The sequence below is a fragment of the Cervus canadensis genome, chromosome 7, assembly GCF_019320065.1.
Source record: "Cervus canadensis isolate Bull #8, Minnesota chromosome 7, ASM1932006v1, whole genome shotgun sequence".
In the NCBI taxonomy this organism is placed as follows: domain Eukaryota; kingdom Metazoa; phylum Chordata; class Mammalia; order Artiodactyla; family Cervidae; genus Cervus; species Cervus canadensis.
This window is the reverse complement of record NC_057392.1, coordinates 44,162,167-44,188,019: the sequence shown is the minus strand read 5'-3', so window position 1 is coordinate 44,188,019 and position 25,853 is coordinate 44,162,167. Positions and strand designations below refer to the sequence as shown.

Here is a 25,853-nt window from a genome sequence, read left to right as displayed (position 1 = left end):
TGCCAGGCCAGGATGTCAAATCTTCTGCAGACTTCAAAAAATCAGCAATTCCTGGGTTCCTGCTGAGATTTAAAGTTAAGAGAAGATCTTTTGAAATGGTGACAAGGAAAATTGGTTTGTAGCAAGCCAATGCATTGAGGTAATCATTGTTTAGCTGTTACAAGTTTATTCCTGGTTGAATTTTGTTTAATAGCCTGCAGTTCTTCTCTTGGCCTCTGGGTGGCCCCCGTGGGGCTCCTGGTCCCAGGTTCACCAGGAAGCCTCTGTGCACCTAGTGTTCCCCAACCACCTTTCTGGACACGAGTTTGAGCAAACTCCAGGAGATACTGAAGGACAGAGGGAGGGTCGGACACGACTTAGAGATTGAACAGCAACAATCACCACCTTCTATGGGCTTCCCTGGCAGGTTAGTGGTAAAGAACTTGTCTGCAATGCAGGAGACGTGGGTCTGATCCCTGGGTCAGGAAGATACCCTGGAGAAGGAAATGGCAACCCACTCCAGTATTCATGCTTGGGAAATCCCATGGACAGAGGATCCTGGCAGGCTACAGTCCATGAGGTCGCAAAAGAGTCGGACATGACTTAGCAACTAGAGAACAACAAAACCACCTTCTATAAAGGCTTTAGCATCTAGTGATAACTTACCTAAATCAGTCATTACACTGGTAATGAAAGAAGTCATTCAATTGATGGATAGGGTGATCAGAACTGAAATGGTTTAAGCAACATGGGGGATGGGAGGATGAAATGGCAAAATTTTAAGCAGGCAAAGATTAGAAACCATCTGTCATACCGTTTCAGAGTAAGTGCCTCATGCTCCTGCCAAAACATTTTCCACAGCTGTGAAACCAAAAATTCCTTTAATGAGAAACAAGGACTTTTGTTCTTATTGGCAGCATAGCTCTTTAAAATGAAAATATTAACTAAATTTTCTACTGAATTTAACAGCTTTCAAAGCACTTTCAAATGCATCATTTCATTGGGTCTTCATGACCACCCTAGAATATCCACTACCCAGGAAAGTAGATATTCCCTGTTTACCAATAAGGAAACTTGGACTCTAAGATCTTAATGACTTTCCCAGGATCACACTGGAGGGTGAGCAGGAATTTTTTAAATAAGCACTTTTTTGAGATATAATTTATATACTAAAAAATTCTCCTTAAAAGGGTCATAAAATTATAATTCAGTAGCTTCCTGCATATTCACAAAATTCTGCAACTATCACCACTAATTCCAGAACATTGTCATCATCCCCAAAAGAAACCTCACACCTATTAGCAGTCACTCCTCATTCCCGGTTCCTCTCATCTGCTAGCAACCTCAGATCTATTTCCTGTTTCTATGAATTTGCCTGTTCTGGGCCTTTTGTGTAAGTGGTATAATATAAAAAATGGCCTTTTGAAATAGGCTCCTTTCACATAACATATCTCAAGGTTTGTTCATCTTGTACCATAAAACAGCACTTCATTCCTTCATCTGTGACCAAATAATATTCCATATGTAGACTTACTACATTTGGTTTCTTCCTTCATCAGTTGATGGACATCTGGGTAATTTCCACTTTCAGGCTATTAATGTTGCTCTGAATATTTGCATATGAAGTTTTATATGGACTTAAGTTTTCAGTTCTCTTGGGTATATACCTAAGAGTATTAAAGAGTGGGTTCAGTCAGAGTTCAGATTACCCTCCAAAGGAAGTGTTTTCTCAGAAAAAAATGCCACAGACTTAGTGCTCCATGAACACAGCTGAGAGGCACCCCTGCTTGGCACATGAAGTTCAAGGTCTTCACCACTCAGCCTAGAGCCCAAGTGGGTTGCAAGCCTCCGTCCCTGCTACAGTCCTTCTATGTGGTCCCTTCTTTCCCTCTGCTGAATAGGAAATGGACTTGTTGGTAAGGCAGAGGGAGATGTGGAGCGGAAAAGATATACAGCTTCCCTACATGCATACTTATCCCAAAGCCCAAGACTCAGGGATAAGCAGGGCACTTTCTTGGTGTCAAGAACTGTGAAGGGTCTGAGGTTTGGTTTTACTCTTGTTGCTCTTTCACAGATACTAGCAGAAGTCACCAGACTCCTGCGTCAGGGACAAGAGACTTTATTACTCATATCATAGCAAGCACTACAAGCATCAGCATATTTGTTTTGGTTTGCCAAAGTCTCATGGGGGCAACCTGATGGGCCCACGTGGAACCACATGTAATAAGTTTGGGTCACAGTTGAGGAACACTGGACCGAGGGCCTGACACTTGCTGGCCTTAAACACTGTAGCACATGAGCCAGTCTTCTCCACATTGGGAATGAGCAGTCATATCACGGTCACACTGTGTGCCCTCACCTACCTAGCTGTCTGTGTTACTGTCTGTAACAGTGGGTGGCTAAGCCTTGCATCCGGCACACTCAGTCAGAATGTGCAGGTATGCTTAGGGTCACCCAGGAAAAGCCATGCCCAGAACCCAGGCCTCTGGGTGCTTTTCCACCAGCTTCCTCTGCCTGTAGGGGTTTCCATGGGACATATGGCAAGCTTGAAAATCAGCCTACCAGGAGGCATTAAGATAGGTGGGGTGAGAGAAACAGGTCCACCACTTTGCTTTTCTGGGTCTGCCAACTTCTTTGGGTTGCTTAGGAGATGAAGAGGACGTGGTGGCCAAGGCCAGTTGTATCAGATTTGGTAGACCCAACCATTTAATTACCAAAACTGCAGTGGGTCTTTTTGGACATACAGTGTGTGTAGTTGAAGGAAATATATAGGGAGGGTTAGGTGAGGGAAATGGCAGACCCATGGGCGTCCTGCTGAAAAAACTCAGTTCATGTGACCGGGGCACCACCCTCTGCTCACAGGTTGCTCTGCCCCTTTACACATGCCCATCCCCTTCCTCCAGATACCAGGCTCTCCCTGAGCCCTCAGATCCACAGCTCCCTGCTTCGTCCCAGAAACCCTCTGACCCTCCTCGGAAAGTTCTGAGCCCTCCATGACTCTTTCACTGTTGCCTCCTGCCGCCTTTTGAATGTAACTCTAAGGGGCCCAGCATTCACACAGAGGGTACATGGGCTTTTTCCTTTGCTTCCATGTTGGGGTGAAGGTAGCATCTTTCCTTTCATCCATCCTTTCTCACCTGTGACCTCCTCAGGTGGACCCCTCCTGGCCCCCTGCAGAATCTAACTGTTGTTGGCCTGGTAGCAGAGGTTGGAGGCTCACACACAGGGAGAGGGGTCAGGAAAGCTTTCAGGGTTCTGCTGGCAACAGACAAAGAGGGGGAGAGGCTTCACTGCCTCCTCTGTGGCGGTATGTGGAGTCCATTGAATTCTGTTTCATCTCTCTCTCTCTCCCTCCCTCTGCCCCTGGGACAGCTCTTCCCGGCCCCACTGCAGACCCTTTCCAGGAAGATCGTGCGGTCCAAGATGAACAGCACCCTGGTGGGGGTGTTCACCATCACCCTCGTGTTCCTGTCGGCTTTTGTCAACATGGTGGGTGGCTCCACCTCCCCAGCACCTCCCCAGCCCATTGGAGCCCTGAACCCCACAAGCATGCACTGGGAGGAGACTTCCCCCAGGCCCTGGGGTTCTCCCTCCCTGGAAATTCTTATTTGGGTCTCACCTCAGGCCTGGAATCAGATTTAGCTCCTAAAGCCTCTCACACAGTCTTTAGTCCTCACTCTTAAGGCCAGAGGACCAGAAAGGCTCACGGAAGTACACCCCCCAAGGGAGGTTTATGAGCCTTGCCCTGGGTAGTTGGGCAAGTCTTGCCTGTTCCTCGGCCTCTTCCACGCTCATCCCCTGCCCTGGTCAGGGTCAGACTGCACCCAAAGCCGGGGAGCATGAGCATGTGCTGCCTGTGGAGACGGGCTGCTCTGGCCTAGCCCCCATGGGCTGAGCCTCTCCTCCCTGCCCCCAGTTCACGTGCAACTCCAAGGACCTGTTTGGCTGCCTGGGCGACGAGCACAACATCAGTGCCAGTCAGGTCAACGCCTGCCATGTGGTGGAGTCAGCCGTCAACTACAGCCTGGGTGATGAGCAGGGCTTCTGCGGCAGCTCCTGGCCCAACTGCAACTTCCCCGAGGTACTGGGCAGGGTGGGGCAGGATGCTGATGGGGACCCGCCACCAGCCCCTCTCCACCCTCAACTACTCTGACGGACAGTCAGGGGCCCTTGGGCTCACTGCCATTCCAGAAACCTCCTTCCCCTGAAGTCTATCTCACTCTATGTGCCAGACACCAGTGAGCAAGGCCAACCTCCCTGTATAGTATTACCAACAATAATAGCATAGCTATTGCTTATAGGGTGCTTACCATGTGCCAGACACAGTGCTAAGAACTTCACATTTACTCATTTAGTCCTCAGGGCAACCCTGTGACAAAGATGCTATTATTAGCTCCTTTATACAGATGAAATTTAGGCACAGAGAGGTTAAGTAATGTGCCTAAGGTCACACAGCAAGTGGCAGAGCCAGAGCTCCCACCCAGGTCACCTGACTTAAGAATTTTTGCTTTTAACCTGAAGGCAGAGCTGTTTCTGTACCCTCAGCCTCAGCAGCACACCCCAGTGCTGCCCTGGGTGGCCTGTCTGATCCCTTTGCTGTAGGTCAGAGAGTGGAGGAGAGCAAAAGAAACTATCCCAAACCAGTACTACCACCTGGCCCACCCATTCAAACTATAGTTCAGTAGTTTTTAGTGTATCACTGGGTTGGGTTTTCCTACTAACTCACTAGTGCTTCCCTGTGGCTCAGATGGTAAAGAATCTGCCTGCAATGCAGGTAGACCTGGTTCAGTCCCTGGGTCAGGAAAATCCTCTGGAGAAGGGAATGGCAACCCATTCCAGTATTCTTGCCTGGAGAATTCCATGAACTGAGGAGCCTGGGGGCTATAGTCCACGGGGTCGCAAAGAGTCGGACACGACTGAGCGACTAACACACTTAGTGTATTCACAACTTGTGCAGCCGTCATTATAATGGGATTGTACAGCATTTTTGTCACCCCAAAATGAAATCGTGTACCTACAGATCATTGGGTTTAAAAACTCGGTGTCGCAAACCCTTAGAGAGCAGCATGCTGAGTGCTCCGCCACCCTGCTGGGCCTCCTCAGGGAGCCATTCTGCAGAGAGCAGCAGGATCAGGCTTCCAGCCTAGCACATCTTCTCCCAGCACTGGTCACTCCCACAACCCGACTCCCTACCAGGGCGCCCGTGAAATCTAAGATGATGGCGATTTTTGCCCTTTTCTGGGGAGAAAGCCCATGCTTTCATCCAACTCCCAAAGGGCCCATGACTCATAAGAAGTCTCCAGGATGGCAGTGAGGGCCCTCGGGGACTCTCACAGTGCTGGCCACATTCCCCGCCCCAGGGAAGGGGACTGATCTACCTCCCCTGTATGGACGGGATGAGGGAGACTCAGTGAGAAGTGGGGCTCCCCCGCACAGTGTCACCGGACTGCCTGTCCCTGGGCCCCACGGTGCGCTAACTCTGCCCTGGAAGGATGCTCCAGCGCCTGCCCTTGGCTGTCCACCTCTCTCCCTCTCACATCTGGCTGACAGCCTCTAGGAGCTGCTGCCTGAGGGCTGTTGGCTGGAAGCCGAGGCCGTTTTTGGTCTTGCACGTGTCCCTTGGTGGCTGCTCCACGGGAGAGCAGGGGAACAAAGTGATGGCAGGGCCTGTTCTGGTTCCGTGTTTGTGGGAGACAGTTGATCACAGCCTTCAGCTCTCACCAGCCTGACCCGTTTTGGGCCCTCAGATCCCAGGCCTCACCAGCTGCAGACCCCTCAGGCTGACCCCACCCCACAAGTGTTGTTCTGATTCAGCAATTCAGCAACTCCTCAGAGACCTGGATGGACCTCAGTATTAAGCTCTGGCTTTGTCTGGGCCCAGGGTCTGAATGGGCCTCCAGGCTGGTGCTGTGTTCCCCTCCCCACCCCCCGAGGACACAATTATTATCCTTGAGGCTGATGTGTCTACTCCTTCCTCTGCCCCTTCCTGCTGGTGAGCTGAAGCAGGTCCCTCCCTCTTCCAGTCACCAGGGGCTACCCTCACTTCCAGCCACCAATTCTTGGCCTCCATCCCAAGGCAGTGGCAGCAGTGGGTCTTTTTGCCTGGCGCAGAAATAGTGATGCTAAATTTAAAAGAAAGAGCAAAATAATAGATGCTGACTGTCTTGGATTAATATTAGGGGACAACAGAACAGAAACTGACCTCTGAGATGGCCTGGTTTGGCCCCTCAGATGATTGTCCGAGGCTCCGAAACTGAGGCTCCGAGACCAGAAGGGATTCCCCCCAAAGTACAGGGAGGCACAGTCCCTCATCTGAAACCTTTCAGATCAGATACGTTTTGGACTGTGAAATTCTTCAGAGTTAAAAGATTACCTCACACCTCGGTGCAATCTGGGCAGCACCTGATAATGAAACACAGAAATATTTCTGCAGCAAAATGTATGAATAGTCACAGGAAGCAAGACAAAGGTGGTACTTCACATCACGTCAGTAGATCAGTTTGGCCACCAAATAAGGCAGTTCATATGTTGCCACCACATCAGTTTTGAAAACACTTTCAGTTTTTAGGACTTTGAAGTTGTAGATCCAGGGCTGGGGCCTGCAGTCTCATAGTTATCGAGGGCACCACACACTGTGGCAGGGGGCTTCATATCATTTTTAATCATCACAGTAAGCCCAAGAGAGAAAAGGTTTTGCATGCAGGGAAACAAGCTTAGGGGCTTTCCTGGTGGCTCAGACGGTAAAGAATCTGCCTGCAATGCAGGAGACCTGGGTTTGGTCCCTAGGTAGGGAAGATCCCCTGGAGAAGGAAAAGGCTACCTACTCCAGTATTTTGGCCTGACTGTATAGTCCATGGGGTCGCAAAGAGTCGGACACAACTGAGCGACTTTCACTTTCAACCAGCTTAGAGAGGTTGAATAAATGGCCAAAGTCACACAAACAGTCCATAATGAATCAGGGCTGAAACTCAAGTTTGCCTGAGCTGGAAGACCTGCTCTAACCACTGAGCATCACTGCTGGAACTGGTGGTATTTATCCTGCCAGCCCCATCTCCTGGTTTCTACCCATGGCCATTCACATCACAGTACAAGTTTGCATCAGCAGAAACATCCCCAGACTCGGTTTCACCTGAGATCAACTCAGACTGGGGAAAGGCTGGGGGGCGGGGCCAGGACCGGTGGGGCCTGGGGTGCTAAAGCTGCCTTCCTCTCTCGCAGTACTTCACCTACAGCGTGCTGCTCAGCCTGCTGGCCTGCTCCGTGTTCCTGCAGATCAGCTGCATCGGGAAGCTGGCGCTCATGCTGGCCATCGAGCTCATCTATGTGCTCGTCGTTGAGGTGCCCGGTGTCACGCTCTTTGACAATGCCGACCTACTGGTCACGGCCAACGCCATGTAGGTGGCACCCGCCTTGGACCCCAAAAGGGGTCTGGAGCATTGCAGAGAGACAGGAAAAATGGAAGACTGGGGTCCTGGGCCGCAGGGGGCTTCCAGGGGAGTATCCTTTTGCTCCCAGCTCTGACCACCTAGGCAAAAACAGTTCAGTGTCATTTTTCTTTCCCCCATCCCTCTCCCAGTGATGAGGGTGGCCTCAGGGCTACTAGGTCCCCTGTCCTTCTGCCTCCAGACTCTTACTCAGTCCTGACTTCAGGCTTCAGTGATTTGTTCCTCATCTGTCCCAGGCAGCCTTTGAGGGCTATTTTCACCTCACTGCCTTGCAGCCTCAGGCCCAGAGGGGTCAAGGTCCAACAGAGCTGGAAAGCAAGGTGTGTGGGAGCAAAGGAACAGCCTCGTTGTTTGTGGGCATTTGTCCTGCCTTAAGCTAGACACCTGGACATACTTTATCCCTTTCATCCTCATGGCAACTCAGCAAAGTAGAGAGGACCTCCCTGGACAGTTGGGTAGTTTGTGCACTGCTCAAAGCCTCCTGACTGTGATGGTGAGCAGTTAAGTCCCACAACCAAGAGGTGGCACGAATGAGGATTGTGCCCCGGGCATTCTAGCTGGCAGTCAATCTGGTCAAATAGTGACAGATGTCAGATTTCCCAGGGAGGTGGCTCTGTGAGGGGAAAGAGCTCTGATTTGGGGTCGAATTGAGTTTGAATCTCAGCTTCAGACACACATTTGGCTATTTTTCCTGAATCTCCCATTATTTTTTCCCAGTAGAGTGTGAATAATAATGCCTATAGCAGCAATATGTGTGTAAAGTGCCTGATACCTAGTACCCTTTTCTTCCCATTACCATCTCTGCCCTCCCTACCCCAACACATACACATCAGGAAGGACAAAACATGTGAGCTGACAGGTCTGTGTCCCCTGAGAAAATGCAGCAAACTGTGCTTTCTCTGAGTTAGAGGAAGAGATTCATTCATCCATCTATCCAATCACTCAAAAATATTTACAGAGCACCTACCCTGTTCCAGGCACCGAGCTTGGCAGTGGAGGTACAGTCATGGATAACATCGGCCATTCCAGTGTCAGAAATGATGTTACCTTCTTGTGCAGAGAGTGTCACCTGAGAAAATGAAGAGGTAGTGAAGGATCTAAGGCAGATGCAAGGAAGAACTTCCCAGCGGCTGCGCAGGGCTGTGGGCAGATGACAGGGAGACTGTAGCATGGAGAGCCGTGCAGGTTACAGTCTTGTGGGGACAGGAGAAGGAGGAAATCGGCCCTTCTACCCAAGGATGGGGCAAGAGCGGGACTCTGCCTGTTTTTCTCTCCTGTCCTGCCCCTCCCCCGCCAGCCCCACCCGTCCTCCTGCTAAAGGAGCCCCACCCAGAGAGTGGAGGTCCTTTCTGGGTTGAGAAACCCTGGCGTGGCTCTAGGGAGGCACTGTTTACTAGAAAAATCATGCAAGCCACAGATGTAATTTTAAATTTTCTAGTAGCTATATTAAAAAGCAAAACATGCAATTAATTTTAATAATATATTTGTTTAACCAATATATTCAGAATATTATTTTCATATGCAGTCAGTTTTAAATTATTAATGAAGTATTTGATATCTTCCCACACTAATTCTTCAAAACCTGGTATCTATTTTACACTGATAGCACATCTCAACTTGTACTAGCCACATTTTAAGCTCAGTAGCCACATATGGCTAGTGGCTACTGTACTGGAGAGTACAAGTGTAGTGTTTCTCCTCTGGGTGGCAGCGATGGGCTGGGGTGGGAGAGGGGTCCCAGGAAAGGACCAGTGATATGTGGTCCTGGTGACCAGATGCTAATAGGGACCAGGCTTTCTGCAAGCCTCCTATCCTGAAAGTGTCCTTGGATTGGGGAGAGGGATGCTGGGGGGATGGCAAAGGAGCAGCAGTTGTGGGGGCAGAAGTATGAGGTATGGGGACACAGAGCTGGGTGTAAAGGGTGAAGAGGGTGGCCGCAGAGAGGCCTGGAGGCTGTGAGGCAGGAGCAGCTCTGAACAGCCCTCTCCACTCCTGTTCACAGAGACTTCAACAACAACGGGACCTCCCAGTGGTGAGTTGAAGCTCTTTGTCTGAATTCTCTGATATGACCACTGCCTGCTAGAGGCCACCAGCCCAGGCCACCAGCCCAGCAGAGAAAACAGCGGTGCACAGGTGGGAGGGGGCCTTGGTAGCAAGGTGGGTGATGAAGGAGGAGGCCCTCCCCTCTCTAAGTGCCAATGGGGCCTCCCTGGATAGGTACCGTTCTTTTACCATCTCCATCACCCCAAGATGATTTACAGACTCAGGACCAAGATTATCAGGACTCAGAGGCCATTCCACAGGCCTCCAGCTCTCCTTGGGGGCATATGTGAGACCCCAGGCACAGGAGAACACGTGCCCCAGAGGGGAGGAGCAGAGGCCAGGCCTGCAGGGTTGGTTGGTTGGGTCTTGCCTCCGGGCCGCTGCTGCACAGGGAGTATGCAGCCTTCAAGGTTTGGGCTCTTTGCTGGGACAGGAGAAGGGTTTGGGACAGCTGTTTTTTATTAGGAGTGTTAGTAATGTCAACAGAAATATAATCAGACAATAATTGCTACCAGTTTTGGAGTTCCTACTGTTTCTCAGATACTATACAGGAGTTTGCATACAGTATCTGTAATTCTTGCCACAATCTTGAAATGTGGGTATTGTTATCCCATTCTACAGATTAGGAAACTAAGATTCAGAGAGGTTAAGAGATTTGCCCAAGGTTGACCAGAGACAGTCAGTATGGCCTGCCTGGCTCCCTTGTTACAACCCCTGTCTTGTCAACTGAGAGAGACCTGGGATGTATACATTGCCTTGTATGATGGCCCGGTTCATCCCCTGCTGTAACCAGAGGGAAGCACCCCAGTGATGGGGGGTAGTGAGCCTCAGGGAAGGAGTAATGGTTGCTGAGCTGCAGGGCAAGCAGGGGCTGCGACGGGGCTGTCCACCAGGAAGACGGCACACCTCAGGCAAAGTTAGAGCAGGAGGAGGGAGCTGGAGTGGGAAGAAGACAAACAGGCCTGAGCGGCCCTCAGAGCCTGACATGAAGCGTGGGGCCTCTGCCTCCTGCCTGCAGCCCTGAGCACCCGACCAAGGTGGCGCTGAAGGTGGTGACGCCCATCATCATCTCCGTCTTCGTGCTGGCCCTGTACCTGCACGCCCAGCAGGTGGAGTCCACTGCCCGCCTTGACTTCCTCTGGAAACTTCAGGTGGGTGGCCAGGGGCTGGGGCAGGGGGCGGGAGGAGGTACCCAGACTTCTGGGCACTTTTTGGGCTGGGCCGGGCTTGGGTTCTGCACTGACGAGGTGTCCTGCTTAGGCCTCGCCCCAATTGCCTGGTACCTTGTGTCCCGGTGAGTCTGCCTCCTGCTCTCTGGGGCCAAGAGGCAAAACCGCAGAGCTCCAAGCAAACCCACCTGCAACAGTGCCCAGTGCTGGGACCCTGATGGACAGGCAGGAGGAGAGGAGGGGAGCAGGGGGTGTGCGGTTCTGGGGTCTCAGGGGCCTGAGTGCAGGAGCTGGCACCAGAGGCATCTGAGCAGGGCTCGATGTGACCAGAATTGGACTTGAAGCCTCCTCCGGGGGAAGACAGCTGGAAGGGGCATCAAAGATCGTTGACAGGATGTCCAGCCAGGTGGCTATGCCCTGGCCTTGATGAGCAGTGGCCCAGGCAGGGGCAGAGGTGCTGGGTGCTGGGTGCCCTGGTGGAGCTGAAATCCAACCAGCACTCTGCTGTCCAGGCTCTGTGCCCTGCATGCTGACTGTGTCTACCTGGAGGAGGGGGTGATGTGGGCCATGCACAGCATGCTCCAGGTGCTAGTGGCAGCCCCTGTGTGGCCCCTTACTACCTGCTGGGCCACCTCAAAAGGTGCAGGAGAGGGTGACCAGGACCTTTGAGAACACCTGGCTTTAGATAGGAGTAGGGGTGGGGCTCAGACCTGTTGCTCCCGCCCAGCCACTTGTAAGGCATAGCTTAGCCTGGCCTCTTTGCCTCCTTTGGCCTGACTCCTGTGTGTAGACCACTTCTCCAGCTCATCTGTAGCTTGCTTAGGCTTCCTCCATCCTCAGCTTCCTAGTAATGTTGAGACTGAAGTCTTTGGGCCAGGGCAGGAAGCCTTGATTTTCACTGGCTGCTGAGTGAAAGTGGAGGCATCTAGCTGCACCTGCTATTGGGAGTTTTGTGTGAGGGCTTGCTGAGGTCCCCACTGAGGTCTCCGGTGAGAATGCCCTGAGGCTGGGGAAACATGTTTTCCTGCAGATCGCCCCTCCTAGGCCCTGGGTCGGGACGGGCCTCAGGGGTACCCACTGTAAGGCTGCATCTTCTCTTTTCAGGGAGCGGCCTCCCAGCCTCCTTCCCACTGGTTCGCGCCCCTCTTCTTGGGGAAGCTCCCGGGAGGCCCCCAGCTCTCCCCTGGGGGCTGACCAGACTCTGTGGAGCCTGAAGCCAATTTCCCTCCATTCCTCTACTTGCCCCCTCCCACCTCCCCCATGAGCCCTCCAGAAGCCCCTCCCAAGGTAGTTGCTGCTGTGTGACTCAGTTGTATTGCAAAGACCCTGAGAAAGGGGTGGAGGCCAGGGACAGGGAGCCTGCCGCTCTGCTTCCTATGACTGACTAACCCTTCACCTCCCACCCCCGGACCCTGTCCAGCTTGTGAGAGTACAGGTTCAAACAGAGGCTCCCACCAGGTTTCATCTGCTTTTATGGCATTAAGTTGTAAAAAAATTATTTTAAACTTACAGAAAAGTTAAAAGAACAGTGTAAATAACTCCACCAGTCCCTTCATCAGATTCCCCAACCATTTTTCTGCATTTGCTCCATCACCCTTTCTTTTCTGACACCCCCTCAGTTCCCCAGTGTCTATCTCCCCAACCAAAGCAAAGACACTCTCTGCATTATTCCCATGCAAACCCCCAGACAGAAAATCAACACTGTCCACCCATAATACATCCACTCACAGAACCCTTCGTGTTTTGGTCAACTGTCCCAGTTCTGGCCCAGGGCCCCATCCAAGGTACCCTGTGTATTTAGTCATTATGTTTCCTGTCTTTGTCTCTCAGTTTGTCAGTCTTAAAGAGGTCCTTGTTCTGTGACCCTCAGTCCGGGGCCCTTGATGTTTCCTGTGTCCAGACTCGGGCCCCGCCTTCTGGGAGGAAAACCGTGGAAGTGACACTCACGAGGCACTTCTCAGAGCATCACCTTGAGGATTCCTCTGTGTTGGCCTGTCCCACCCCTGGCAACATTAACCTTGATCACCCTCTCAAGTGGGCATCTGCCAGATTTCTCCACTGTCAGGTCCCCATCTTCCTTTTTGTACCCTATTAGCATTTTGTGGAAAGATACTCTGGCATTACTCCAATATTCTGATTCTCAGCAAACCTCACACAGCAGTCTCAGCAATCCATCACTGACTCCTGCCTGCCAGGTGTGATGACCTATGTCTGTCATTACTTCTGCATTTGCTTATTTATTTATTTGGCTGCATTGGGTCTTAGCTGCGGCACGCAGGATCTTTCGTTGTAGTTGTGGTGTATGGACTTAGTTGCTCCACAGCATGTGGGATCTTACTTAGTTCCAGGAGTTGAATCCATGTCCCCTGCCATTGCAAGGTGGATTCTTAACCACTGGACCACCAGGGAAGTCTTCTTCTTTTATGTAGAACCTTCTATATTTGTTAATCGACATTCTCCTTTAAGGCAGAGCTTTCCTTGTGTCTATTAGTTGCTCAGTCATGTCCAACTCTTTGCAACCCCATGGACTGTAGCCCACCAGGCTCCTCTGTCCATGGAATTTTCCAGGCAAGAATACTGGAGTGGGTTGCCATTTCCTGCTCCAGGGGTTTTTCCTGCTCCAGGGATCCAACCCAGGTGTCCTGTGTTGCAGGGGGACTCTCTACCATCTGAGCCACCAGGGAAGCCCAGAGCTTTCTTTATCTTCCTCTTATTTGCTTCATTCATTTATCTACATCAGCCTACACTCATAGATTCCTATCGAATTCGGTGGGGCTTATACTCTGCTCCTCTCATTATTTATTTTAATGTTTCATGTGTCCTGGCTTTGGTCAGTGTGTCTTCAGGTTGGCCTCCATGTTCTTTGACACGTCTCCATCATTCTTTGAGCATTTTTTTTACTTTCTGGCACAAGATGATGTCTGAGGCTCATCATGTACTTTCCCATCAAAGCGCCCCAATTGTTCTTCATGGAGAATGGTGTTTAGAAACCCAGATCAGGGCACCCAGTGTGCTCACTGTTCTAGGTCCCCTCTGTGGACAAAGCTAGGAAATGTATGTAAGTATATAGGAAATACACACATATACACATACATATGAATGGATACTACTGCAGTAACTGTCAGTTGATATTTAAAACCATGAGTTGGTAGCAGTACCCCCATTCCCAATGCAATACCTCAGGCTTCTTTCTAGCCTTCCTCCTTCCATGCATGCAAATATTATCACTGGCAGTGAGAACTTCCCCTTCTATTTCTTTCACATATTTACTCATTTGTGCAATGGAACTGACCTCCCCATCACCCCAGCCCCCTTCTCTGCCCCACCATGCCCTCTCCCCACCTCACGGCCCTGCTTCCTTGCTGGATACACCACATGTGGCACTCCTTCCTCTGATCACGTCCTTCCTCAGTCACAAGCACTCTGTACAAGGTTGGGAAGGAAGGGAAAATTGAAAAGGAAGTGGCTGGCTACTCCCCATTTTGAAAACATGCACATGTATGTGAGTGTGGGGGTGAGTGTGTCTCTACCTGCCAGGTGTGTCAGCCTGTCTCTATTGAAGCATCTCATGTTGCTCCCACATCCTTCCATCTCCCATCGTCCTCCAGGGCTTTGGGGAGGGGTAAGTAATAACCTGAACACGGGTTCTTGGGATGGATGAGTGATGGTCTGTTGCCCCACCCCCAGTTTTGCCTAGCAGCCCATTTAGCTGTTGGATCTATGGTCATGGTGGGTGGGTGTAGTGCTGACAGGGAGGTGGGGAGCCTGGGGTCCTTAGCTTCCCTGAAGCACCTGCAAAAAACACACACCTGCATGGCCCCCTCCACTGGGCCTTGGTTCTCAGGAGAGCCCATTCGTGTCTCCTCCCATAGCCTTGACCTTATTAGGACCAGCAAGCACCTGTGAACCCCTGAGCCATCCTGCCTGAGCAGAGCCCAGCCCTAGAAGCAGCTGGCTGTGCTGGCAACTGCCCACATGTCTTGGGCAGAGTTCCCAGAGGTGGCAGGTGCACCTGACCAGCGACTCTGTGTTTGGCTTCTGTTCCCAGCAGCAGCTGTGCTCCCAGCGTCCCCACCCCCAGCCTCCACTGCCTGACACTCTGGGCAGATGCTCTCTGGGAAAGCATTCCTGCCATCTGTGGGCTGATCAGAGGAGCTGAGGTGCTCCTGGGTCCCCAGGCGTGTGGTCTCCGTAGGTGGTAGGGGCAGGAGTAGGGGCAGCCTGGTGCATCCTCAAAGCAGCTGGGGCCCCTCTGCGGGGACAGCAGGGAGAAGGAGAGGGACTCCCACACCAGCCTTCTCCCTCTGGCACACCTGTTCCAGAGCAGGAGCAGGGGCCCTTATTTATGGGAGTTGTTTCATCGCAAGGTCGTGTCTGTTTTTGTGACCCCCATAGACTGTAGCCCACCAGGTTCCTCTGTCCATGGGATTTTTCAGGCCAGAATACTGGAATGGGTTGCCATTCCCTTCTCCAGGGGATCTTCCTGACCCAGGGATAGAACCTGCATCTCCTGCATTGCAGGATTCTTTACCACTGAGCCACCAGGGAAGCCCAATTTAGGGGAGGGGGGTGGTCAAAGTGTCCCACCCCACAGGAGCCACCTGGCAGGAAGACAGCATGTACCTGCTGGACACCCCTGGCATCTGAGGGTCCAGGAACTTCCTTGGGTGTGACCCACCCATCCCAAGAATAAGGTGGGTCCTCTCACCTCATCCCTCAGCTTTCTCCTTTCCCCCTGAAGCCAGACCTGCAGCCTTGATGGGTATAGCAGCTCCTTCTTCATGAGCAGCCACTGCCCACCTGGAGACCCGGGGCCCTGAGAAATAGTCCTGGCCTTTTTGGAGGTTCTAGCTGCAGTGAATAGAAAGGCCTCCATGTTTAGTTAAGGAAGGCCCAAGAAAGCTGGCTAGATCTTTTAAACTGCTAGTGATGCTTGGCCTGCTTGTCTGCCTGGCTCACCGACACTGTTGGTTGCCCCCATTCAAGGGACCATTCTGTTAGCCATTGAGGGGAGGAAGCAAGAAGACCCCCCTTCTGGACCCCTGTGCCCCTTGAACACTCAGTCAGCTGGCTCCTTGCACACCAAAGTGTAGGACTACCTCCGTGCTTCAGCTTGTGGGCCACTGTTGGCCTCCTGACCTGAGGGTTCTGCACTGTCCCTTTATCCTGGATGGTGAGTTCATCCCAGGCCCGGGCCCCAAGCTTGGGGACATCAGTGATGTCCCTGTCCTGCCCAGGTGGCACCTCGGGGCATCTGCACCCTCTGGTCCTGGGGTGGGTCAGCTCTCGGGGAACCAGGGAGACCAGGCAGGGCTCTGAGCAGGTTTCCCTGCATTCAGTCTGCTAAAGATGATTTTTATAAAATTGCTTTTCTGTGTGTGTTTCCTTATACGAAGAGGAAAATGGACAATCGAGGAGCACTTGGGTGGCTAGAGGGCCGTGTGGGTTTGGGTTTGAACCATCCTTTTATCCTTCTGCCTCCTTTTCATCTGGGGCAGACAGGATCCGTCTAGCTTCTCCTCTGGGACCTGTTTTCACTCAGGGTCCTTCCTTCAGGATCAACGCTCTCATAGGTGTCGCTTTCCAAGAGGCAGGCAGGTGGTCGCTTCGGCAGCACATATACCAAGAGGCAGGCGGGAAGAGTTAGCCACTTACAGAGCTCTCTTTTCTGATGGTCAAAGTAATAGATACTCTTGATAGAAAACCTGGAAGTAGAGACAGCAGTGAGGATGCAAAGCTGGCACTTGCTGAAATCTTGGACCCATGTAGGCATGTAGGCGGGCTGCACTGCCTTTTTCTAAGCAGCCTGCAGCTTGCCCTCCCTCTGACCGGGCCCTCTGTCCCAGGCCACAGAGGAGAAGGAGGAGATGGAGGAGCTGCAGGCCTACAACCGGCGGCTGCTGCACAATATTCTACCCAAGGACGTGGCAGCACACTTCCTGGCCCGCGAACGGCGCAACGACGAGCTCTACTATCAGTCATGCGAGTGCGTGGCCGTCATGTTCGCCTCCATCGCCAACTTCTCTGAGTTCTACGTGGAACTGGAGGCCAACAACGAGGGCGTCGAGTGCCTGCGGCTGCTCAACGAGATCATCGCAGACTTTGACGAGGTGCAGCTGGGCCCCGACACCCCCCTTTCCCATCACCAGTGTGAGCGGAGACGTCAGGAGCCCTGACTGTGTCCCAGGCACTGCCACAGGCACCTGCGTGTATCTCTTCTCCATCACCATGTCACAATGGGGAGGCCCAGACTCACAGACAATAAGTGTCTTGCCTTGGGTCACTGCCTGTAAGCGGCAGAGCTGGGTTTCAGCCTCAGCTGCCTCATCAAGGCCCTGCCTGGCTGACTCGCCAACCACCCCCATCACCTGCCATTCCTCTTGTGCCATCTCGGGCTGGACAGGGCCTCAGGCTGGGACTCAGTGTTTGAGAGAGTCCAAGGGAGGAGGGATTCCCCGGCTAGAGGAGGAGGTGGGACCAAGTTGCAAAGCCTTGAACAGCAGAAGCAGAAGCAAAGACATTTTCTTTGTTGAGTACCTAGTGTGTGCCAGACCCTGAGGAATACTGTGCCCAGTAGAGCAGTCTCGGTGCTGGGAGCTCACCATGTAGGGAGTGTGAGTGGGACAAGCCCAGCAGGAATACAGGGGCCGGGGCATGGAGCACAAACACTAGTGAGATGGTAGAGCTGGGACCAGGCAGTGTCAGAAGCAGCCCCCAAGACTCCCGGGCATTGTGGTTACTGGAGTTGGCTGAAATGGACATGGACAGGCTTCCAGCAGATCCTGGAGACAGGAGAAGAGTGGCCTGCTGGACAACAATGAGGAGGTTTCCCTGGGAGGGCTGGGGACCTTAGCCAGCAAAGGGGAGGGCAGCTGCCAATCCATATTATGGGAAAGAGCCCCAGAGGTGACTCGTGACCTGGCCCCAGGGGCTCTGGTATGTGGCTGGGCTCATAGCCCACAGCCCCTAGACAGCCAGCGGGTGAGTGCCAGAGGAGGCCTGACTATTGGGGAGCACCGAGGCTTTACACTGAGTTGGTGACAGAGATGGGCCCCTCTGTGTGAACAAGGGAGACACGAGGGGCTGTGCTGCTACACTCCCCTGCAGACCTCAGTACCCAACTTTGGGGTGACCCAGGTTTGGCCTCCTTCTTCCCAGATCATTAGTGAGGACCGGTTCAGGCAGCTGGAAAAGATCAAGACCATTGGCAGCACCTACATGGCCGCCTCGGGACTCAATGACTCCACCTACGACAAGGTGGGCAAGACCCACATCAAAGCCCTGGCCGACTTTGCCATGAAGTTGATGGACCAAATGAAGTACATCAACGAGCACTCTTTCAACAACTTCCAGATGAAGATCGGTGAGCCTGGCTCAGAGTGCTGAGGGCTTGTAGGGGCTCCCCAATCCCCCTCTCCCATCCTGCTTCCATGAGCCAGTCCAAGGAGGCTGATGTTATAGAATGTCCCTGCCCAAGGGGTGGGGGATGGTACCCATCACACAGCAGAGTTCTTCCGGGGCCTAGAGGTGCCTCCTCTGCATGGTGGTGAGCATGGGACACCATTTTTCTCAGTTCCTGCCTTTTCTACTCACTATGCCCACCATAGAGGCTTTGTGGGGGATGCTGTGTGCCAAGGGCACACACAGGGCACCCCATGGGAGAGGCTGGAACTCAGAAAGAGATTATTGCTGAGTTCTAAGTGGTTTCTGTGTGTGTGTGAGCAAGATCTAGGTGCTGTGAAGGTTCTTCTAATCTACACAAACTGGGGAAAGAAATGGTGAGGATGTGGAGATAAGTTGAGTCCATGTATCTTCCTTGGATTCCTTCTTTGTCAAATGCTTTGGCCCTTGTTGGGTGGCTTTGAGGCACTTCATAGATGCTGTGGTATCTGGAGGGCAGGGCTGCTGCAGGAGAGAGGGGGAAGTTCTGAGCAAAAGCCCTGGGCCAGTTTCAAAACAGGCAGAGCTGTATTCTACTTGTTTAGAAAACCTTTGAACCAAAACCCTATATAATTTTTTTCAATTTTTGTATTTATTATTTTATTTCTTAATTGAAGTATAGTTGATTTACAATATAATATTAGTTGTGGGTATACAGCATAGTGATTATACTCCAAGTAAAGTTATAAAATATTGGCTATATTTCCTGTGCTATACATCTTTTTATTCCTTTTGTTGTTTATTACCCCAGTCTTCTAGTCTTCTATTCTACAGAAAAGCTGTAAGAATAGTGCAGGGAAAACCCATGTATATCAGCACACTTGCCTATTTGCTCCACCACTGCATGCACTAAATGATCTGAGAAACACAACTCTGTGTTGCTTGATAAGGTTCAAGGTGTCTCAGTGGCTCGTTTTGTCCTTATCTTGTCAAGGATACCCAGGCTTTCAGAATAAGAGTTACTTTTTCAAAAGAAACAGCTTTGTCGAGCACTGCTCTCTGCCTGTTGAGGATAGTGGAGATAAAGAATGCTTTCCGAAAGAGCAGTCCTTTGTCAAAATTTTAATGTATTATCAGCTCCCTCCCAGAAATGTCTCAGGCCAAAAATGATTCAGATTTCAAATTTTTAAAAAAGGAACAGTGATTCACCAGCAAAGATACTGGTATTTCAGTTCTCAAAATTAGCACGTTAAACTGAAATATGGATTCTTAAAAGTCAATATTGTGATCATGAAGGTCCTCAGGAGATCTTTTGTTCTGGCCTGAGTGCTGGGAACTGTCTTTCCCTGAGGAGTTGGCTGTGCGGGCTGGTGGGCACATGCCTGTGGACTGGACCAGGTTTTCATTTTGCATCAGGTGCTCTAAAGCCAGACCAGAGCCAGCTGGGGGGTGGCTTTAACTGATGAGCCATCTGTGCTTCTGTGTAAACATCACCCCTGGTTTCCCATGATGTTGCCATCCTTGTTTTTCTTCCACTCCACCTCCCCACCTCCAATGATCTGCACTTCTCTCCTGGCATGTATGTTTCTGTGAGCTGCCCCAGCTCCTGTGCTAGACCAGGACTGGGGATTGAGTGGCAGGCAGACAAGGAGCTGGGCAGGCAGCTTGGAGTCTCATGTGGTAGATCCTGCCCTACAGACGCAGGGATGTCTTCCCTGGGGAGCATGGCTGTCACCAGTGAGGGCGGCGGCCCAGCCTAGGAATAGCACATGGGGTAAAAAGCTACCTGTGGCTTGATGGACCCAAAGAGGAGGTTGGTGGAGGGAAGGGTTTGAGGACTGATGACATCTCTGATTTAGTGAGTGGTCGAGGAGGGTGTGTGGGAGCTTCTGCTGTATTTGTGGGCACACGCTAAAAAATAGTTAAGCCACAAATAGGCTTAATGAGGCCCATCATGAGAGACAGTTTATGTAATAGGAGGCAGTGCCCTGGGCCTTGGAGATGGGGCAGGAAATATCCAGAGAGTGCTGGTTGAGGCAGATGTGTCTGGGAAGGACTTTGCTGGGAGAGGAGAAAGGGCATTTGAGGTAGAGACCAGCACAGCAGAGGCTCGGGGCAGGGCTGCTCAGTGCTGTCTTGGGCAGGACTAGGAAGGCAGACAGACTGGAGCAGAAGTGGAGGAGAGAGACGGAGAGGGAGAGTCCACATGGATGCAGCAGATTACTTCCTGGCATCAGTCACTGAGGCATCACCACCCTGGTGCAGAAACCTGGGGGTTAATTACTTGGAGAGAGGAGACACTGGGCAGGGAAATGGGTTAGGAGGCAGGTTCTGAGAACAAGAGTGATGGCACCCCTGGAACAGAGGAGCGAGGTGAGTCTGGGATGCTGAGTCTGAATTAAAGGTGGAAACTTAAATGCCACCGGGAGAGGGGTGATTAAAGAAAGGCAACCGGAAAATGCAAAAGGTCACTGGATGCCTTAAAGAGGGCAGTCTAGCAGTGGATTTGCAGGAGCTGAGTGCTGCCTGGGTGACAAGGACACAGGAGTAGCGACTATGTGACTGGGTTCCTGTGGTCTCGAGTCAGGAAGTGTGCGATAGGATCAGAGCAGTGGCAGGTGTTGGGGGTAGGTACAGCCTCAAGCCAGAAGGACCCTGGGTATCTTCAGGCCAAGAGTCGGGGAGAGAATCTGCCAAGAATAGGGGGAGGAATGGGATCGAGGGCAGGCAGGAAAGAGTTGGTCTGAACCCTGATGAGAATTCTGACTTCTGTCCCCTGCAGGGCTCAATATTGGCCCCGTGGTGGCAGGTGTGATCGGAGCCCGCAAGCCTCAGTATGACATCTGGGGCAATACAGTGAACGTGGCCAGCCGCATGGACAGCACCGGTGTGCCCGACCGCATCCAAGTGAGTGCAGGAGCGTCCACCTCCATGTCCACTGGGGGACCTCTGTGTGCTGCTAAGCGGTCTTCCAGCAGGCTGCTCACAGTTCCTACTCAGAATTTCTGCAGCCACATTTGAGGGAGATGGGGTGGTTGGTGCTGATGCAGTGGAAACTTGGAGAACACAATTGTGTTTCAGGCTGTCAGTACCTTGGACAGATCTTCTAGCCTGCGCAAAGCCCTCTACTGGCCACAGGAGGAATTGTGGGGAATGGCACAGCCAGCTGCCCATGCCAAGCCAGGAGGCTAATGCCACACTCCAGGCACACAGAGCAGACACGAGGCAGGCGGTTGTAGGGAGCAGGATTTGCTAAATGGAGCTCAGAGCACTCAGGGCCTGGTTCCGAAAACAAGCCAAGGCCACTGGTCCCTGGATGGTGCCCCCACCAGTCTTAACAGCCAAGGAGCCTAGCCAGAGACCTGGAGACTTTCTCATCTCTTCATCCTGTGCAGGCTGGTTGGTGCTCTTCAGCTGCTTTTCTTTGTTTTTCTCAGGTCTTGCTTGATCTGACACAGAAAGACCCTGAACCGTGGAACCTCGGGTAGCCTTCCTGGTCTCGGTTTTCCCAAGTGCAAACTGGGCCATTTTTAAGGTCCTAGTTCACACTGACACTGCTTAACTGTCCACTAACTTCACTCCCTTGTGGGGCCTCTGAACAAAGGGACTGACCCCAGCACAGCCCTGGCTGGCCTGTGGGTGTTGCCTGAGGGGCCTGGCCAGATGGCCTTCTCTCACCTCCATCCTGGGAGTGGGGGGGCAGGGGTTGGCGGGGGGAAGAGAGTGGGACAGAAAGGTGGGAGTGGGGGTCCTGAGGAGAGATGGAAAGAGAGGAGGAGTGTTTACAGAGCTTCAACCCCACCGCCCCCACACATATGCAGATGTGAGAGACTCAGTCAGTAACCGACGGCAGGGCACCTACCTTTACATAGCGCTTACCTTTCACAGAATGTGCTGCCCCTTCCTCCCTGGCTGGACAGCAGGTGTGGATGGGGGCCCTGGCAGGGGTGCTGGCCATACTCAAAATGGCTCTTGGATTACCCTGTGGTGAAGCTTTAGTCTTACTGCTCCTCCTGTCACCTCTGCTTGGCCCTTTGCCCTGCAGTCATGTCCTGTCGTTACTGACACTGCCTGTGAGTCCTCCTCTTTTTTCCAAAAGCCAAAGCAGAGGCGGGCAGCACAATCTGAAGTGAATCTGGGCTCTAGCATTTACCAGTCGTGTGACTTCAGGCAAGTGGCATAGGTTTTCCAAGTCTGAGATCATAGTTCTCACCTCATAGGAAGATGAAATGAAATCAGCAGTGGTTCTCAAACTGTCTGTGGTGGAAAACCATTTTCTAGAACCTTCTGAAAGTTCTGGAGTGAGGCTTTAATAAAACACTTGGGCACGGATTGTGGAGAGTGGGAGGGCTGTGAGCTCCTGAGAGCTCCCCTAGGCTTCTGCGGTTCTCTCATTGTGGAGGGAGGATAGGCAGTGCGTGGCTACAGGCGCATTGAGGGGCTGGCCACCCCACCTGGCCGCGAGTGGGTGCTGCCTCCTTCTGGGTTCTGAGGCCCTTCCTTGGAGGAGCTGCCCCGCAGTGGGGCTACCACCCACCCTTCGGAGTCTGGGGCAGTCAGGTCATGGCTGGCCTGTCCTCTCTCCTCCTTTGCCTCTTAGGTCACCACAGACATGTACCAGGTGCTGGCCGCCAACACGTACCAGCTGGAGTGCCGGGGTGTGGTCAAGGTCAAGGGCAAAGGCGAGATGATGACCTACTTCCTCAACGGAGGGCCCCCGCCCAGTTAGCAGCCACCGCGGACGCCAGGCAGCCTGGCCTCCAGAGACACGGCGGAAGCCTCGCTCCAGCCCGCGAGGCCGCCCTGAGATTTCCCACTTTGACTCCAGAAGCAGCCTCTGCCTTTGCGGGCGGGAGGGCTGGCGGTCTCCGTCTAAGGCCCGGGGTGCCAGCGTCCTGCGAGCACCAAGCTGACCAAAGATGTCTCCCTCTGTTGAAGGCGCCGCCACATGCGGTCGGAACCTCGAGTTTTCTGACTGAAGGGAGCCGCCGCGCGCGCGGAGAGGAGCAGCAGGAGGGATCGGGCTCTGCAGGGCAGGCCGCCTGGGCGCAGGGCCGCGGAGCTCGGCCTCCGGCGGGCGGGAGGCGGCGCCACTCTGGCCCGGGGCCCGGGGCTGCTTTTCTATGTGAGCCTTTACACTTCAGACCGAGGCAGCGAGAGGCTCTGCAGGCCTCGGCAGGAGTGCTGGCTTTTGGATGGCCCGTGGCCTTCATCGCGGGCCCCTCCCACAACCCACAGCCGGTGCCCCTGGAGGGGGCAGAACTAACTGCGAGGGGGAGGCCAGAGGACTCGAAGCAAGGAGTGGTGGTTCTGAGAAAAAAAGAAAATATTTATTAAATAAAACAAAACACGTTTCTGTGCCCTTCTTTAGACTATGCTAGTTGTATGCGTGTAAGAGACCCACAAGCAAACCAGGATGCCACTGGGGAGGGAGGGCAGGGATCCCAACTTGTCTTTTTGTATTTTTTATTTTGTATTATTGAAAACCTTGGAGATCTAACAAATATACCAAATTCTATATTTTGTAAATTCTCTATATTAGAAAACAGCTGTGCACAGCAGGGCGTTTGTGCTCATTTGTACTGTATGTATGTCGATGTATGTACTAGAGTGTGTGTGCGTGTGTATGTGTGTGTGTGTTTATGCTGTGGAACTGGTCTCATTCAGGACACCTGTTTCCCTCACCTCAGATTTTCCCAGGTCCAACCATAGCAGTGAGCGTGTCCTTTTGGGGTACCATATGTAGGAAGATGCATGCACACGTTACCCCATCTTTCTCCCTGTCTCTCTCTCTCTCTCACACACACACACACACACACACACACACACACACACGTCACCTCTCTTAAGTAAAATGCAAACAGAATAAAAAGAAAACAAAAGCCTCTTTCCCATCTCAGGCTGAGCTGGAGTCAAGGGAAGCAGCCTCAACCCATGGCAGACAGCCGGGCCTCCTTCCACCCTTCTGCTCTCAGAGATGTCAGCTTTTGCTTTGAGCAGAGAGGCAGCCCCTGCAACCCTGAGAGCTCAGCTGGTGTGGGGGTGTGGGGAAGGCTGGGCTGCCTGGTTTCCTATGCTGGCCAAGGTGCAGGCATCTCTCTCTGGAGCTGATCCCTCAGGCAAGGAAAGGATGGGGTCTTTGCTCTCCATCTACAAATCAGACAGAGGAAAGAGTGGAGGCCAATCCATGGGCCAAAGCCAGCAGAAACTTCGTTTTGTCTGATTTCATTTGGGGGGTGGGAGCAGCCAAATATACCAAGAAAAATTGCTATTTTTTATGTCCTATGAGGGAGGCATTTGGAAAATGATATACTGTCATACAGACCTTATTCAAACAGAATCTTGGGTCCTGTGCCCAGATCTCTTCATTCTGTCTCAGGGCAGCATTATTCTCACCTCCCATGTGAGCTTGAAGGAGGTGAGGAGGCAGCTATATGCCAGCTGCAAAACGTTACTTTGACACCCCCCTGCACCACCTCTCAGTGGACACTAGCCCCGCCCTCCCCTTTCTACACACCACCTCCCACCCCAATCAAACACAATTCTGAGAAGCAAAGCTTATGGGCCTAACACTGGCAGCCTTAGTCTATCTATGCTTTTGCTGCTCCATCCTCTGAATTCTGCATCACCCCTCTTGCATCTGTCACAAGGGGCTGGCATTCTCCATGGTGTTGTATTCGAGTCCCTGACCTCTCCACACGGCCCGCCAGTGGTGCTGGGTTTTCATTTTGCTCCCAACCTGAGTAATGTGCGTGCTGGTTTCTCCATTGTTTCCCCTGTGGGTCATGGCCTCCCTGGCCTTGTGGGGCCCTCCCACCCATCCCGGCAGTGACTGGTGACCACGTGCAGTGCTAGCTCTTCATTCCCTCCAAGGGGTGTGCACTCTTTTTATCCCTGCTCTTGCAAAAATGAATACAATTATGATTTCCCATGGAAATGGAAAAGTCTATTTAAATAATTTAACTATTAAACACTTTCACTGGTAATGTGTCTTGGTCTAATTTGCGTCTTGGGCGGTGGGTCTGGTTCCAGTGGGAAGAACGGTGCTCTCAGTGCAGGACAGGTCCTGCAGAGGACAGCTCAGAGGGCAGAGAGCGCCCCTGAGTGGGGACAGTGCACTGCTGAGGTGAGAATGTTGGCCAAAGACTGCAGTCGTTGTGGCAGCAGGTGGGAGAACACTGGTGACCTTGGACGTGCCAGGGTTCAGGAGGCCATGGGATGGAGAGATAAGCAGAGGGACCAAGGGAACAAGCAATGAAGGACGGAACCAGAAAGATTCAGGACCAAGGGGAGGATGTTTTAAAACAGGTGAGCCAAATGTGTTTCAATGCTAAGGGAATGAAAGTTGAAAATACAAGAGGGAACACAGATCATCGAAAGGACCCAAGTAGGTGGCAGTTGGGGAGATGTAGGCAGGAGGTGAACTGACCTGACTTGGATAGCTAGGAATATTTATCAGGCAATCTGTGTGCCAAAGCCTGGGAAAAGCACCCTACAAACATGGCTTCATTTAATCCTCCTGGCCACCACAACAGAGAGGTTCAGTCATCTGCCTAAGTCCACACAGCTGGTAATTAACAACCAAGATTAAAGCGGGCCTGTTTAGTAAGCCCACACAGATGAGTAACTTCACATGTGTCCAGGACTCCTCCTTTCCCAAGAGGAAGGGAAAGGTGGTAGGCGGGCTGCTGCTGCTGCTGCTAAGTCGCTTCAGTCGTGTCTGACTCTGTGCAACCCCATAGACGGCAGCCCGCCATGCTCCCCCATCCCTGGGATTCTCCAGGCAAGAACACTGGAATGGGTTGCCATTTCCTTCTCCAATGCACGAAAGTGAAAA

General features: G+C 52.2%; 1 protein-coding gene across 1 annotated transcript in view; it reads left to right on the top strand.

Moving 5' to 3' along the window:
- Window positions 1-25,002, top strand: part of ADCY5 (adenylate cyclase 5) — a 158,102-nt gene extending 133,100 nt beyond the window's left edge. The window contains exons 13-21 of the mRNA XM_043473156.1: window positions 3,352-3,468; window positions 3,896-4,060; window positions 7,198-7,373; window positions 9,427-9,456; window positions 10,486-10,618; window positions 16,483-16,746; window positions 17,795-17,999; window positions 20,799-20,923; window positions 22,617-25,002. Of these exons, the coding sequence (XP_043329091.1) occupies window positions 3,352-3,468; window positions 3,896-4,060; window positions 7,198-7,373; window positions 9,427-9,456; window positions 10,486-10,618; window positions 16,483-16,746; window positions 17,795-17,999; window positions 20,799-20,923; window positions 22,617-22,745 (1,344 nt within the window). The 3' untranslated portion in view covers window positions 22,746-25,002. The remainder of the gene's footprint in view (window positions 1-3,351; window positions 3,469-3,895; window positions 4,061-7,197; window positions 7,374-9,426; window positions 9,457-10,485; window positions 10,619-16,482; window positions 16,747-17,794; window positions 18,000-20,798; window positions 20,924-22,616) is intronic.
- The last annotated feature ends 851 nt before the right edge of the window (window positions 25,003-25,853 follow it).